This window comes from Dendrobium catenatum, unplaced genomic scaffold, assembly GCF_001605985.2.
Source record: "Dendrobium catenatum unplaced genomic scaffold, ASM160598v2 fragScaff_scaffold_763, whole genome shotgun sequence".
In the NCBI taxonomy this organism is placed as follows: domain Eukaryota; kingdom Viridiplantae; phylum Streptophyta; class Magnoliopsida; order Asparagales; family Orchidaceae; genus Dendrobium; species Dendrobium catenatum.
This window is the reverse complement of record NW_021319225.1, coordinates 522,325-540,710: the sequence shown is the minus strand read 5'-3', so window position 1 is coordinate 540,710 and position 18,386 is coordinate 522,325. Positions and strand designations below refer to the sequence as shown.

Here is an 18,386-nt window from a genome sequence, read left to right as displayed (position 1 = left end):
AAATTTTTTCTTCTCCACTCCATTCAGTATAAGGAATATTTATTTAACTAATTTAATAATTCATGAGAGTACAGAGTAGTCAGTTTGAATCATATGCGACATTCAAAAATCTATTGATTACAAGAAAGTAGACATGTAAATTTTCCAAAAATCAAACAAAATATTATCAAATAAAGGAGGACAAGTAATTGAGTAATCTTCTACAGTGTTCTAATTTCCAAAGTGAGTCATTAATCATTTTTTCAAAAGTTTTTTAAAACCTTGTTTTTGAAATATCACTCTGATACAACTTGAAAGTGCTTTGATAACACCTAAAAGTTTGAATGTTCAAGGAGGTAGTTAGACCTTAAGGAACTAACCCAAGACATATTAATACGAAAGTAATATTATCACTTAATATAGAAGCTAATACACTTATTAAAAGTTATAAAGATGGTGATAATAATATAATCAATCTAATATAATATCAATCATAGATTTTCAACCAAGCAGTAATAATATAAAATAAAATACAAAAAATAAACTACAAAAAAAAAATCAAAAAGAACACACCATATTTTATAGTGGTTTGGTCAAATCATGACCTACGTCCACTCCTCGGAGTCCCCCACTATGAGTATTGCATTATCACTATAGTGTTTCTCCTTTAGCCTCTACAACTAGGCGGAGAAGCCCTTACAAACTCTCTTCCACCAACCTTATGGGACAGTAGACCATTCTCCTTTTATAGACAAAGAAACTTGACTCCTTTTCACCCTCCTTGTGAGGCAGAGAACTTGGATTCCTTTTACCCTCCTAATGAGGTAGAGAACCTTGAATCACTTTCACCTTCCCCAGTGCAGCGGAGTAGCTAGGTCCTTTAACACCAAAGAGATCTTATTCTTCCTAAAACATCCCTTAAAATAAGCCTTGACTATAATGGTACTAAGGTGCAAGCTTGCTGGAGCAGTTATATAAAACCCCCTCTACACTCTCTTGAAACCCACTAAGATTTTCTCCCTCATAAACTCCACCATTTCCTCTCTTCCTTTTAAGGCTCTCTCTTTAAGTTTTCTCTAGAAGAATGGAGACTCAATGCATGTCAAAGACTCTTACATGTCTTATGATGAACCTTAAATAGAGGGCTTCAAAAAACCCTTAAAGTTAAATTCAACCGTCAAAGATTATACTGTATAATAATAAGATCATCTAGTAGATGTGAAAAATTTGACCTATTAGTATTGTACGATCATCAGTGCGAATATAAGTATGAATGGCTTAATTTACTTATTAATACTATATGATGATCAGTGCGAATGACAAATTATATAGTTTGATTAATTCAATCGAAATGCAATTCATCCAGGATGAATAATGAGATGACCAAAATTGTCTATATTGATCGCACAATATGATCTAGTTTATACAATACGATCTAAATATATAAATTAAGATGATTTGATTAGTTAATCACAAGATTAAATTAGGTAATATTTTAATCATCATATAATATAATTAGATTCGTATAATATGAATTGAATAATTTTTCAAATTCAAATTTTTGTCTAATTTAATGAACGACTGGGTTTCTAATTATAACAGATCGTCGAGTACGATGTGGTGTTCATACTATATGATTAGTTATATTTCAAAAATATTTTCTCAGTTAAATAAAATAGTTTAATTAATTTCTATAATAACAGATTATCTAATGCTATATTGATCATAAAGTATGATGTACAAAAAAATCAAAATATTTAAAATTAATTCTCCTCCCCTTATGTGTGTGTGCATGGTAACTAGACTAGCATAAACCCTTACATGACTTGACCAAGAAATTAAAAATAAATAAATGAAAATTACATATACTTTTAACTTAACCTATCCTACCCAATCTTGAGCCCTAAATCTTCAAGGAATAGTGTCTGTTATACCTAAAATGTTAGTAAACACACAAACATATATGTACTATAAATATTAAGAAAAATAATGAGGTAATCAATATTATTTGTTATCATCAAAATCATAAATTTAGAAATTTGAGTTACAATAATCTCCCCCTTTTTATGATGACAAATATTAATGGTTGATTTTACAAACTAAAAATATTTTCTTCTAAACTCCCCCTCACTAAAAGAATTACATTAAAAAATAGGGGAAAGTATTTTTTTTATTTAAAAAAGAAAAAAAAACTAAATAATATAAATTTTTAAAAACTAAACCACAAATACAACTAACCATAATACATTCTCCTCCTTTGACATTATAAAAAAGAAGAGATAAAATAACACTTAAAATTAAAATACATGCAGAAGAAAATAACAACATATATAAAGAACTAAAGCATGAAATTATATTTAAAATATAATAAAAATCAAATACACAAAATATATAAACAATCACATAAAATACATAAACAAAGCATACAAACAAATATTACTATACTTATACATGATTGGAATTAATAATTGAACCCTTGTTTGTACATCATAAGTTGGTTACCTCCTCATCATCTTGCTCATATTCTAATGACTCAGAAGCTAAGTCTGCTGAGGAGATTTTTTGCTTCTTATCATTTACCATTATTACATTTTTCTTATTTTCACCCTTTTTTACATGATAAGTTTTTAAATTTGGGCATTCATATTTCAAATGTCCAAGTTTCTTACACCCAAAGTAAATAACATTAAAAGAATGCTTAATATTTTTACCATTTTTACCTTTGCTCCACTTTTATTGATGCTTATGCTTATGCTTTAACAGACTTTCAAATTTATTTGTTATCAATGCTATCTCCTTACTGTCATCTTCTACTAAGTCACATTCATCCATGTCTTTGGCCTTTAGCATTATAATTTTCTCATCACCTGCATCCAAAAGTCTTTGACTCACCCTTGCTCGTAGGTAATGAGTGAGCAGATTAGATTGTCAATAGAATAAGTATTCAAATCTTTTAATTCTTATATAGTTGTTACTTTGGCATTAAATTTATCAAGTAGACAATATAGAATTTTGTTAACCTTTCAAAGTTTGAAAGTTATCTATCTAAAACACAGAAAAACTAATTCAAATATTTTATATTCAATTGATCATAAAGTTTTTCTATTCTACTCCATTCAGTATAAGGAATATTTGTTTTGACTCCTTTAATAATTCGTGATGGTGCAGAATAGCTAGTTTGAATCTTATGCCACTTTCAAAATTCTATTGATTGCAAAAAAATAAACATGCGAACTTCTTAAAAATCAAATAAAATATTATCAAGTAAAGGAGAATATATAATTGAGTAACCATCTATGGTGTTCCTACAGCTAGGTGAAAAATGACCAATCATATAGTACAATTAGTTTAACTGAAATGCAGTTCGTCTAAGATGAATCATGGGATGACCAAAATCGTCTCTATTGATCATACATTATGATCATGTTCATATAGTATAACCAAAATATCAAAATTAAACATATTCAATTGATTAATCATAGTATTAAATTAGGTAATATTTTAAATATCAAATAGTATGATTAGGTTTATATAGTACTAATAGAATAACTTTTCAAATTTAAATTTTTGCCTAATTTAATGAATAATGGAGTTTCTAAGTATAACATATCATCCAGTATGATGTGGTGTTTGTACTGTACGATTAATTATATTTCAATAATATTTTCCCAGATAAATAAAATATTGTAATTAATTTATATAATAATAGATTATCCAATACGATATTGATCTTATAGTATGATGTATAAAAAAAATTAAAATATTTAAAATTAATTCTACTCCCCTTGTGTGTGTGTGTGCATAGTCATTAGACTAGCATACACCTTTATAAGATTTGGCTCAAGAAATTAAAAATAAATAAATAAAAATTATATACACTTTTAATATAACCTATTATATCCAATCTTGAGCCATGAATCTTCAAAGAATAGTGTATATTATACCTAAAATGTTAGTTAACACACAAACATATATGCACTACAAATACTAGGAGAAATAAAGAGGTAATCAATATTATTTATTATCATCAAAATCATAAACTCGGAAGCCCGAGTTATAATAATTTCAAATCATGGCAAGTGAGTAAGAGTGTGAGATCGACCAGGATTATTTAAGTTTAGATTCCTATTATTTTAGTTATTTTTTTGTGCTCATGATAGAATAGTTATGATATGATTATATAAATCTTTAGTAATGTATATGACTTTTGAGAAATAAATACATATGTATATATTGATATTTTAATTGATAATTTTATTTTTACTAGTGTTTATATTGATAAAAGAAATTATATAGCTCTAATTATTATATATTAAAATATAAAAGAATACTTCTTCTAAATTAGATTATGATGCATCACAAGTATGATCCTAAAAAAATTAAAATATTTAATTACACTCCCTCTTTTGTGTGTGCGTGGTTGCTAAATCAGCATACACCTATTACAAATATTGACTAAAAATGAATATTATAGTCTCTTTGAGATATAAATTAATTCACACACCAATACACCATAATTTTGAGCCTTGAATCTGTAGTCTTGCTTCATGTATGTTGTACCTGAAAGGGTTAATAATGCTCAAGAAAAATATATGCAGTGTATAAAGCATGAGAAATTAAATAAATATCTAATAATTTTTAATCATCAAAATACAAGGTTAGGCTCCCAAATTACAACATAACTATCTCCACTAACTAAGTAGAGTGGGGACCATAATGACCCATGAAAATGGAACCATAAGATCTTAATCAAGTTCATTATCATTCCCTTACCCCCTAACCATCCATATTAGGTGAAATGATGGTAGATTTTTAAATCTTAAATATTAAAAATAATTCTACTATAAATCAGGTACTAACTATCTATTTATTGACAAGCCTTAATTGAAATAGCTCTTTCATCATCAAGAGGGATAATTAACCATAGGGGATTGTGCCTATGAGAAACTTAAGCTTAAAGTTCTCACGAGTGAGAACAAAAATTTTAGGTTGTGCTTTATCTCTAACCAATATGCCTTCCGAAAACTCACCCTATACATTAATCTATTAAAACTCTCCTCGAATCATGCGGAGATGTCAGGGCACAACAAAAAAATTTGGAGCTTACACTTCTTGAACTCAGTGTCTCTCTACCCTCCATACTAATAGTCTATTATAATAATATTAGTGCAACCTACTTATGTATAAACCTATTTCTTATTTGTGTATCAAGCAAATTGCCATTAACTTTCACTTTGTTTGAGAAAATTTGAAAAATAGTGGTGTGCTATTTCTCAGGTATCATTTAATGATTAGCTTGCAGATGCTCATACTTGATACGTTCTCATGAAATTATTTTGATCGGGCACGAATCTCGAGAAAAAAAGTCAGTTGGAAACTTCAAAAATTAAATTGAGGAGCTCCCGAACTCCGATTTCAGCGAGCTTATAGTCAAACTGAGCACGTATCCGATAATCTAACAGAAACAAGTCAAAAACATGGCAATAAGTACGAAATAAGGATACTGAAGAGACGCTGATTGAGAATAGGATTAGGCAACGATTTGGATGTATACAAACGGACTTACGATTTTGACGAGCTTATACTTGAATCGAACGACTCGATGAGACGAGTCCAACGATCTAAGATCACATAATTCCGACATCACTAAGGCTTTCAAATGTCCAACGAATGGTGCACCAATCGTAGGATTCAATATCGGCCGTCCATTCGACCACTCCCTATTCGCCCCTGATTCAGCCTATTTAGGGCCATGCCACTCCAGAAAATCTATAAATAAGAGCATCATTCTTCAACAAGGGAGGGCCAAGCAAGAGAAGCAAGAGAGAGAAGAAGAGAAGGAAGAAGGCCTCTCTCGACGGCTCCGGACCACCGTCGGACCACCGCAGAAGTCCCGCGGACCACCAAGGAACTGCAGACACCGAAGGAACTCGCCGGACACCACCGAAGCCTCGCCGGAGTTTCATTTGCACACTTCTTAAGGTCCGACGTTCAGTTCCCTACGTCTGTTGAAGACACGACGTCTGCTAAGGCCCGACGTTCAGATCCCTACGTCTGTTGAAAGACCCGACGTCCTGCTTAAGGCCGACGTTCAGTACCCTACGTCTGAATGAAGTCGTTAGGCCGAGTTCAGTCACGATCCTGCTGAAGAGATGTACCGCTTAAGGCCCGATGTTCAGTCTCTACGTTCCCGCTGAGCCCGACATCTGCTTAAGCCCGAACGTTCAGACCCAACGTCCTACCCAAGGCTAGACCATCAACACCGATCTTCCAAGTGACGCTGGTGCTAACACCTGAATTCCTTGTCTCCTACCGCCTACGGTCCTTCTGACCTCTGTCGCTCTACGGTCCGTCCGACCACATCAATAGACAACGGTCTTTCGACCCAGTTTTCTAAACGACTACGGTCCTCATCAGGCCTTCGTCGCTAACTATGATCCTTCGACCTCCATCAACAAACACCAGTCTTTCTGACTGCCCGGTCTCTGCCAAGAGAAGAGAAGGAAGAAGTCCTCTCTGACGGATGCCGGACCACCGCCGGACACCGCAGAAGTCCCGCCGGCACCACAGGAACCTCACCGGACACCACCGAAGCCCTCGCCGGAGTTTCATTGGCACCAATGCTTAAGGTCCGACGTTCAGTCCTAGTCTGTTGAAGACCCGACGTCCTGCTTAAGGCCGACATTCAGTCCCTACGTCTGTTGAAACCGACGTCCTGCTTAAGGCCCGACGTTCAGTCCTACGTCTTGCTGAATATCGACGTCCCGTTAAGGCCCGACGTTTCAGTCCTACGATCCTGCTGAAGATCGACGTCCCGCTTAAGGCCGCGATGTTTCAAGCTTCTACGTCCCGCTGAAGACCCACATCCTGCTTAAGGCTGACGTTCAGACAACATCCTACCAAGGCAGACGATCAACCCGATCTTACAAGTGACACTGGGTCTAACACTGATCCTTGTCTCCTACGCCTACGTTCCTTCTGACCTTGTCGCTACTACGGTCATACGACCAACATCACTAGACAACGGTCTTTCAAACCCCAGTTTTCTAACGACTACGGTCCTTCAGGCCTTCGTCGCCTACTATGATCCTTCTGACCTCCATCAACAAACAACAGTCCTGCCGACTAAGGTCTCCTGCCGACTACGGTCCTTCAGGCCAAACAAACATGTATATGTAACTCCTACCATGTAATGCAATCTATATGATGTACATTTGCTACATCAATCCAAGGCCTTCTCCCAAGGAAGGGCCTCATTTGTAATCGACTGCAAATACTAGTGGATTCATTCAAACTGGGCCAGACCTCGTGGTTTTTCCCCCTTTTCAGGGGTTTTCCACGTAAAAACTTTGGTGTCTCTTATGAATGCTACTCCCTCTCACTTATTTGCTTGTGTGTTGGATCTTCGTACAATGCTAATACGTTAAACTAAATATTTCTCTACCGCCGCGAATACTCCAGGACGCAACAATACTAAGCATTTTTCTCATCATCTACTCAACAATCTATGTGTTAAGTTTGCGACTCCATCTTAAGGGGGCATATTGAAGAAATCAAATAAATCAATTGTTTCCTTAGTTTCAATTTTTTTCTTTTGGTCTATATATTAAATTGACATTTATTATGGGTGTTAATTCACTTTTATTTTGATTTTCTTTCATCCGGTCTATGTTTTAATTAACATTCATTATGAGAGTTAATTCATTTCTTCTTTTAATTTCCTTCATTTAATCAATATATTAAATTGACATTCCTTACATATATTAATTCATTATCTTTTTTCTTCACTCTTTTGTATCTAAAATATTACACAAAGTTTGTAATACAAAATCAAATAAAATAATTCTTTCCCTTCAAATTGTCTTTCTCACTATTTAAAGTCATCATGCTAATAACATCAATCATTATGTTCATAACTATCAAGATCAAATTAATAAATTATTAATATAATAATGAAAATTATCTCATCTACTTTTAACACATTAAAACAAAAATTGTGAGTTATCCTTAAGCAACCTAAAATTTTCTTTCTTATCATGTTTGAGTTGATAGTCATCTCCACATTTGAAACCAGCCTAAAAATTGCTCAACTTAGCTAAGCTCAAAATCTACTATTTATAGCTCTACTCCATGCTTGAAATCAATTTCAATTTGTTTTTGACTTGTTCAAATATAATTAGAGTCCACTCGAGATATAGGCTTCGTTTGTGACGGCTTTCTTACTGCTTCTTAAAGCAGTTTCCTAGTACAAAAATTAAAGTTTTTTATTAAAAAACTGCTTTACGAAATAAAAAAAAGTCGTCCCAAATAAAGTCATAGTTCACAATATTTTCATAAAATCTATGGCATCTATTATATAATATATGCATCACTTTTAATATAATATTTATAATTACATATTTAAATAATTAAATTTAATTTGTTTCATCCAAAATTAATTTTTTTTTTTTTGAGTTGATTCATTTGACTTAAAATAGCTTGATTATAAAAGAAAAAGGAAAAAAAATGAGCCATTGCTTGCTTAGTCGAGAAGAAACCGGCACTATAAAAGGACCGCCATGCGCAAAACTACGCAGTCCGTCCGTTATTCTCGCCCTGCGCCTCATAATTTCGCTGGTCCTCGTTCCAATATTCTTCTCTACGACGATCAGTCTTGCTACTAACCATGTTAGATTTAGGTTAGGTCAGTCTTCCTCTTTCATCTATCTCCGGCTCCCACCGGCACGATGGCTTCGACATCCTCGTTCCGTCCAATGGGTAGCAAGGAACAACTCGTAGACATGTGGAATGTGGTGATAAAGGTTCGATTTCGTCTCTTCTGATTCATTTGATTACCATTCGTAGCGATTTAACAACAAGCGCGACCAAGTCATCGTCGTCTACTAGGCTATGGTCTGGTGTTATTGAAGTAGGAGGGTTTTGTCTGTTGTTCTTTAATGCCAATCCGTACCTTAATATCGATTTCGTGCCTTCCGATATCTGTGGAAAGTTAATGGAAATTCGAAAATATCAAAATTTTAGGCGTATTTGATTGTTTGGCTAGATTTAACAAATAGGGTTTTGGTGACGTTGTTTTTTCTGTGAAATTTTCTTTAAATTTGATGTTTTGGTGGATTTTGCTACATTTTCCTTGACTTCATGTTATGTCGTTGTTACCAAATTTGCAGATAGTTACAATTATCAGCTATTTACGGGAAAGGGTATTTATGGTTGCTTAAACAGCTTAATTGAACTGATAATGGTGCTCCATCACCAAGTGATTAAGCTGTTTTGTTATAAGTTTGTCTATGTAAAATAGGGCAGGTGAATGCTGTCATCGTTGATGGCATCAATTTGATTTTTGCCAACTAAAGGAGAAATTTAAAGAGAACACGAGCAAGTCGAATTAGTCGTTGGGGTGAGAACCAAAATTATTTTAAATTGCAGCAAAAGCCATTTAAAAATGTGTTTTTGCTCTGCCATACGGGTAGTACGGCACCTGCGAGGCAGGGCAAAATGCGCTGTAATTTGCGGCAAATTATTGCATCCGGTCACCAGACGCGGAAAATAGGTTCGGACATCCAATAAAAATTTGCCACGTCACTTGCGCTTTTGGCTGCGCTTTTAGTTGCGCTTTGACTGCGCTTTACCTGCGCTTTTGACTGCGCTTTGACCCGCGCTTTACCTACGCTTTACATGCGTTTTACTTGCACTTCACCTGCGCTTTTGACTCGCTTAATTTAAAATAATATTTTATTAAAATCCGAACCTATCTCCGTGTCCGTTGACCGGATGCAATAATTTGCCGTAATTTGCTATGTTGTTTTGTTCATCTGTTTTTTAAATGGCTCGTCTTTAGAGGGGAATGCAAAAAATTACTATTGTTAAAAAAATTAATTTAAAATATTTAACATGTAAACCTCAACAAATATCTTGCAATTATATTAATAAAATAATTAATGCATAATAAAATTAGCATAAGTGGCATGTCAAAGCAATTAAGAAAATTGAAGGATCACAACAAATTCCTCACATAATTTCAAACTATAGATTGAGCTTGATGTGAGAACTCAATTATTTAGAAAATAAGAGCCAAAAATTGAAATAAGAATTAGTTTTGAACAACTGCTGCTATAGCAGTCAAAAAATGAAAGGCAAAGTTCATTTAGAAGTCATTTTGCCCTTGCCTCGTAAGCTAGGCAATGCCTATGTGCATGCTACTTGTCCACTTAATAGGTGAATTTCAGGGAGCCAACTTGGCTGCATGGCAAAGGCGAAGCTCCCTTTTAATGGCATTTTGCTCAAATGTTGTTTTGGTCAAGTCCATCCTTAGCCTTGTTATGCACTTTTGGCTATGCTATCATAACACAGTTGCACTTTTAAATAAGTTTATCCTGATTCAACCAGGCCCAAATCTATCCCTACTCTAGTCTTGCACTTTTGATTAGGTTTACCCTTATCTTAGGTATGATCTTTTGACTAAGGATTTCTTTGTTTGGCTGAAAAAGGAATACAGTGTAATAGGAATGCTTTAGAGTTATATGGATGAGTGTACAAAGAATGCATGAGATTTTTTTTTATTTGAAACAAAATGAATGTAATGTAAAGTGCAAAAAAGGTGATGACAGGTGGCTAATATTGACGGTTGTGGATTGTGGCAGCCGACAACGGTGGTGGATGGTGGAGCCAGCGGCGGTGGTGGTGGATGGTTGCTGCGGTGTCTGGTGTTGGTAGCCGTTGACGGCAGTCGAGCTGGTCGAGGAGGGTGGCTGCTTATGGTGGACAGTGCTGGCGGGCGGTGGTGCTTAACGGTGGTGGGCTTCTGCTGATTGAGCTATCAACAGTCCGTGGTGGCAGGCGGTGGTGGCGAGCGGGTAGCTAGTGGTGGTGGCAAACGCGTGGCGCCAATGAGCGGCGCCAATCTCAATGAATTTTCGTTGTATTTGGAACTCGCTAAAATCTGAGGAATTCCAAATAAGCCAAAAATAATTTAGAAGATGAATTCTAAATGCATCAAAGTTTTACCTTGCATTCTACTTTAAACCAAACAACCCTTTCATTTTTGAATAAGTTCATACCCTTTTGAACTTGCTACCTTTATTTATTTACCTTCCATCTAGGAATATTCTTTAGGGACCTAGCCAGATTATACTTGGTTGATTTTAATATTGACTTTGTTGGATAGTTTGACCAAGTCATTCTATTATTCAGTCACAGCTTATAGTTGAACACTTTTAGCGTTGGCTAGAGACATATGCCCAAACATTCCTCTTCTTCTACGCAAACTGTCTCTATTTGGGATTACCTTGCACTTTGGCCATTTATAGCTCTTTTTTAATGCTTAGAATCTTTTATCTTTCTAGTATTTGTATTACATTCAAACAAATGAATTTTGAGCTAGATAGAGGATGGTATCAACTATATTACCCTAATATTACTGTATGTACATATGTATGAGGTCAGCCTATATAAATTGGCTAGATAGATTAACCATTAGGTTTTAATAATTAGCATGTGGCTATGATAGGTTAACTGTCATTATTGGGTTATGATTCATCTAATAATGAGGATCATCCTACCCTAATAATGATTAGATATAACTGTTTAGGAATACCAACAACCTAGGGTACGTCATCTTAATAAATTTTTATACCATTTGTATGGCCAAAAGCCAGTTTGGAAATCCATCACAGTCATACGAGTTGACACTTATTACACTTCAATTTTTTGTTCACACACTTAGGTGTTATGATTATTTATATCTTCTTTGCCATTCAGTATATAGTGGATGTAGCCAGGTCAATATTTTGCTAGAGGATCTTATTGGTGTATGAAATGGCTCGTTATATGACTATTTAGGATGGATATGATTGGTGATTTGACTATTTTTTGCACTTTAATAGGATATATTCTTCTTGTAGGTATGAGATGTATGATCATTTAAAGTTTTCTTTTTACATGGATTGTGCTTCAAAATTTAAAAATACTATCTCAAGCATTATTGTTATAAAATGTGATTCTATATAATTTATTTATGGGATTTGATATATAAAGTGCAAGATTTTGTTTACTTTCTAGCATTTTAAACTCCTATAAAATGTTTTAATTTAGAAAAGCTTTATGTGCACTATAAGGTGCAAATAAAGGTTCCCAATTTAATATATATTTTAGACTAAATCCTAGAATACCTAGTTCCAGGAGCACCCGGATGATATAGCTAATGTTAGATAGGACCAAATATACATACTTGAACTAGGTGGCAAGGACCATGGGCAGAAGGATTTCCTAGCCTATATCTTATTGCTTTTTTTTTTTTTTTTTTTGTATGGAGATTTTGGAGTCTGAGCATGTATTTCTATAGCTCAGGTACTTTTTCTTATTTATATTAGAGCATTTATATGCAAAATACCTAATTACACAGACTTATATTTTCTTCTTTCAGCCTTCATGGCATGTAATCTTAGAATAGGATTTTTTTTTTTTTTTTTGCTTCACGTATAAGAGAATAATGAAATTAAAATTGAAGCGAGCAAACAACTAAAAATTAACTTGCTAAATTAATTTTTTTTCAAGTAATTTAAATGTTATATTTCAATTTTCAACCCTATAATTTTATAATTATAAGCTACTTAAAAAATTTATCATATATTTTTAAATAACCTTTTTTTTTAATGTTAAACATGTTTAGTTTGCAAATTTATTTTGAAGAAAATTTATTAAAATTTAAGCATGCAATCTTATAATTCAACCTAATCATTTTAATGATTTGCCTAATTTGCTTAAGGGTTGTTTTGTTACAAGTATTTAAAATTCAAGAGAATTTTAAATGCAGTATTTGGAATGTACTACATTTAGAATATAGGGATCTTTTGTTATTTTTGGTTAGAATGATAAAAAATTAATCTAAAAATAAAAGAAAAACAACAACCTAGGGTATGGATGCAGGATTCTCCACCCATCGAGCAAATGAGTATTGCTCGAGTGCAGCAATCCTAGATTATGAAATGAATTTTGGCATGGACTCGGGCTTTGTAAAGCCGAATCATGTAAAAATCATTTTATCCGCAAAGCTAATTTTCTGTAGTATTATTTCTCTTATTTATTACTTTTATGTTTATGTTTCTCTTTAATATCCATATCTTTATGTTGAGACTTTCCTATGCTTATCTTGTGAAATTAAATCCCATCTTGGGACAAGTGTTAGCTAAGGGTGCAAGTGAGTCAAGCCGACTTGTGAGCCGGTTCGGGATTGACTTGATAAATGGCTCGTGAGGGAGCTCAATGAGCTAACAAGCCAAGCTTGAGCCAACCCCGACTCAACTCCTTAGCTCATGAACCGGAACATTTAAAAATAATATAAAATATACTATAATATATTAAGATTTAGAATGTTAAGTACAAAATTGTTGAAAATATTTGAAAATTATATTCATTTTCTTATATTAAATTATTCTTATTTTTTTTAATAATTTTGCATTCTTTTTATAATTTTGTTATAATAATTTATTAAATCATAATTATTTTCTCTCTTTCATTATAAATGAGCCAACTCGAACTCGTTGAATAAAGCTCTTGCTCAAGCTCGAACTCGTTCAATAAAGCTCTTGCTTAAGCTCGAACTCGATTAATTAATCAAGCTCAAGCTCAAGCAAGGGGTAACTCGAGCTCAGCTCAACTCGTTTACACCCCTAGTATAAGCTATTAATTGGTGCCAAAGTTTAGACTTTATATTTGGATAACATCCAGAAGTTGATCTTTTGGGATTTACACATAATTCATAGCACACGAGCACACATTTGAAACAATTCATGAAGAGCATTCTATCACTTGACATTCCTTATTTGATTGCATATTGTTTGATTTTTTGGAAAAATCACGATGTGATCAACATTTGCAATCATGCAATATGCATTTGTGGAAATTGATTTTGGAAAAATTTAAAATGGCTATTTTTATGATTGATAACCTAATTACAGCCTATTCAATTGAAGACTGGATTCCCCTCAAGTTGCTTTTTTTAGTTAATAGTAAAAGTGTTATGGCTTTATACCATGTTTTGAAATAAGTTGGTTACATGAATATTTATAAGTTTAAGACAGGTAAGCATATATGAGACATTTTCATTCTCGCATGTTAAGGAACAAACAAGCTGAAATAAACTTTCATTAACATTCTTATGTAAGAGTACATACTACTTAAAATGTAGCCCAAAGAAACAATCATTGAAATGTTTGGGTGTTTCAATGGACTACATGTGCTAGGTAAGGAGCATAAAAATTGAAAAAAAGGTAAACAAGTCATTTGTTCTTTGCCTAAAGAATGGGATCTAAAGGTAATAATCATTTTAAAAGCTAGAGATTTAAATATTTCTTCTATTTATCAATTACATGGATCTTTTGTAGAACATGAGCAAAAGATGACTTCTAGGGGGGAAAAGTAGGAATCTGCAAAGTAGAAAAGTAATATTTTGACATTTGAAGTTTCAAAAATTCATTGAGAGTATGGAATTAATTTTAGGGGCTATCTGGTTTGAAGTAAAAGGGGTGTAAAGTATTCTAAATGTAGGAGATGGAGAATATTAGCATTTAGTTTAAAGTAAAACAAATGCAATGTAAAGTTTTGGTGTATTTTATCCTTTAGTCCATTTTTTGTGCATTTGAAATTCCTTTGATTTGGGCGATTTTCAAATACACTGGAACTTCATCTACTGTCTGCGAGTCGTCGCTGCCATTGCTGTCGATCGCCACCACAAACTCCAGCCGCCAATGCCAATGACCTCCAGCACTGATTGTCGCTGTCAATCACCACCACCACTGGCCTCCACCACACTCGACTGCCACCACCATCACACTGCTTCCGGTCATATCCCCTCTGGCAGCCACTGCCGACCTCCACTTTCCATCGCCAGTTCCAACCACCACTTGCCATTGTCGTCGCCGGCTACCACCGTCACTAACCACCTTATCATTAAACTTTGCATTCATTTTACTTCAAGCTAAAAAAAATCATTTTCCCGCATTTATTTTACACTCATTCAAATAATTCCAAAGTATTTTAAATACACTGCATTCCTTTTTCGGCCAAACAAACAACCCCTTAGGAAGTGATAAAGAAAAGAGTGCATTACAAGCTAGATGGCTTGGAAGAATGATGAAGAAATATCTTCATATTTATAAAGGTTTTTTTTTTTTTTTTTGTAAAAAGAGTTGGCCGAGTAAACAAACCCTATAATACCCACAAGTTATGTTGGTCATATATTTTGATAATCATACAACCCATCAGTTAAAAGATGTGCATGGCATACATAGCCAAGATGATTTCTAGATATATTAAAGATAAAGATGGATCTTGTTTTGCATATAAAAAGAGGACAATGTACAAATATGTTTTTATCGTAAGAAGTTTGGTCACATTCAATAGGATTGCAGTTCAAACAAGGACAAGAAAGAGAGAATTCACAAAAAAAAAAAAAAATGAAAATTACATGGGCTTATTCCGACAGTGAAGAAGCTAGCACATCCAAATTTGATCATGAGGAGGCAAACATTTGTCTTAGAGCTTTGGATGACTCAACGGAAGAAGAATTAGATGAGATAAATGATGATCTATCTCATTGAGGGTTAAAATGATGCACTATTTGAACTAAATAAAGTTTTGCTATTCGGAAAAGACAGTGCATGATAAATAAGGAATATTTAAACTTAGAGTTAATTGGCGGATGCTAATGAGATTATAATTTAAACCATTAACCAATATAACCCTTATACATATTGTGTTGAGTCCAATAATTTTACTTTCAGTGTTGTCTCCTAATGACACAAATCTGTCATCCCTTTGTTCCGATGTAATAAATTTTGTACGATCTCTTATTATATACAAAGTAACAATCATTTAGTTGCAAAACCCAGACTCTATCCACACATGGATGAATAAATGCTTTGTGGAGGGGTTGTGCTCAACATTTATGCCTAAGTGGGTTTGGGTATCCAAACAAATTGAGATGAACTAATAACAAATCTACATATATAGTTCCTAGACATTTGCCCCATTCAACCACATGAAATACAATAAACATTAGTGTTAGCATAGAGACAATGGGGATTAGAGTGGTATGTATTGGTTTGGACATGGCATTTTTGTATAAATAATCTATTTATGATTTCATAATTAGATTCTCTCTATGTATCAAATAACGAAAGATTATGCAACAATAATTTAGTTTTCTTTCAAATAACGAAAGATGTGCCATGCTTGTGCATGGTTTTCTGTATGCATTTTTGTATAAATAATCTATTTATGACTTCATAATTAGATTCTCTCTATGTATCAAATAACGAAAGATTATGCAACAATAATTTAGTTTTCTTTCTAACACTATCAAGCTTAGTTCAAAAAAGTGCATTGATAAAAAGTTTGGTATGCATTTTTCTTTTTCATACTATTTGATTAAGTATAATGGTTCAACTTTTCTTGCAATCATGGGAAAACTAGTAATTTTTTTCTTTATATTGATTGTCTTTATAAAATTTTCATTAAATGGCTTTCAATTTACTTATATGATGATTCATAGTTATGACATATGAGATTATGTCATACCAATACACACATTTATAAAACTTTCTTCAAATAAATTGTTAACTAGCTTACCAAAACTAGAATTTTCCACTTATCACATATGTGATCTATGTTAATCAGGAAAGCAGACTACAACCTCTTTTAAAACTAAAAATATTTATACTTATAGACCATTGGAATTATTGCACATGGTCTTATTTTATTCCATTAGCCTTAGGAGAAAAATCATATGGTTATGTGATTTGTAATATTATTTTAGTTTCTTAGTTATATATTTTGTAAGTAAGAGTGATTGCCTTGTTAAAATTTACTGAGTTTGTAAAATGGATTAAAAAAGATTAAAAAGGTAAAAACTAATGATTTCTTGCATAAGAAATGATCGCTAACATGAGTTTACAAATGAAATGTTTGAAAACTTGTGTGATGATTAAAGTGTTAGACATAATTTTTTAGCCACTATGACGCCTCAATATAATGTTTATGTAGAATGTAAGAATAATGCTTTATTAGATATGGTTAGGACCATGCTTAGCGAGTTCTGCTTAATAAATTATTTTTGGGCTGAAGAAAAAATACAATGTATTAAAGGATTCATGTTATGATTATTTGATAAGTTTTATGCTGGTTGTTAACTACGTAATGTAACCCTCTATTTTTTTCATCCAAGGCTTTGTACGTGGCAACGACAGTGTTTAGCATTGGTTAAACAATATTAGAAATGATATTTCTTTATTAGATTTAAATGAGTATTTGACTCTTAATAGAACACAATGGAGAAAAATGATTCATGTAGCCGACCCTCGTGGTGGGATAAAGACTTTATGTTGTTCTTTTTATGCTAAAACAATCAACACTGCTTTTTATGTGATAACTGATAACTAGATTTAATGTTAGATCCATTATTTGTAAAGGTAAGAAATCAAATATATTTCATTTCTATGTTTTTTTATGTTTGTGTTATATTCTTAAAAATAGAAGAGCCCACTTAAAAGAAATTTGGCTTTTGATCTAATGAAGATTTATTTCTAGGTTATCCAGGATATAACAAATTTATAGAATTTTTAATAATAGAATACTAGCTATGGGAAAATTTATACATGTCACGTTTGATGAATTATATCATGTTTCAATTAAAATATATGTTTTGGAAAACGATGAATTCATTATAATTGTCAACATAAGTTTAGATGAAAAAGGGACCTATGCATGAACTGCCAAGTTACCTAGGAATTGAGATACACGTAGTCCCCTTAAATAAATTATTTTAGGAGAAATGCCTTTAAGGATAAGGACTAGATGACACCTTAGAGATGAAATAGACCATTCAACATTTTCATCACAATAAAAACCTCTAAATATTAATGAAACTTAAAAAAATAAATTTGGATTATCGCCATGCATGAATTGCTAATTCAATTTCTTAGAAATCATATTTAAGAATTAGTCCCAAGAGCCTCTTATGAGAGCCTTATATTAACTTATCATTGGAACAAAATGGGTATATAGGAATATACATTTTTCTTCATCACACTTTAATAAGAATAGTGATTGAGGCATTCTTGTTGTCATGGTGAAAATGACATTTATTTTCTTTATATTGATTGTCTTTATGCAATTCTGTTAAATGCTTAAAATTTACTTGTGGATTATGACATAAGAGATGATGTTATATCAATGTACAGATACTTATAAAACTTAATATAAATAAATTAGTAATTGTCTTGCTAAAACTATAATTATAGAAATAAGAAAAAAATTATCATTGCCGTCATTGTTGTATTATGATTCTTATCTACTAGTTTTTGTTTATTTTGGACGAGTGTTGGATCATCTAATCCTATCTTCTATCCATT

General features: G+C 32.8%; 1 protein-coding gene across 1 annotated transcript in view; it reads left to right on the top strand.

Annotated features, from left to right (window-relative positions):
- Positions 1–8,512: 8,512 nt before the first annotated feature.
- Positions 8,513–18,386, top strand: part of LOC110100354 (protein NBR1 homolog) — a 29,769-nt gene continuing 19,895 nt past the window's right edge. Inside the window, exon 1 of the mRNA XM_020827804.2 lies at positions 8,513–8,780. Within this exon, the coding sequence (XP_020683463.1) occupies positions 8,706–8,780 (75 nt within the window). The 5' untranslated portion in view covers positions 8,513–8,705. The remainder of the gene's footprint in view (positions 8,781–18,386) is intronic.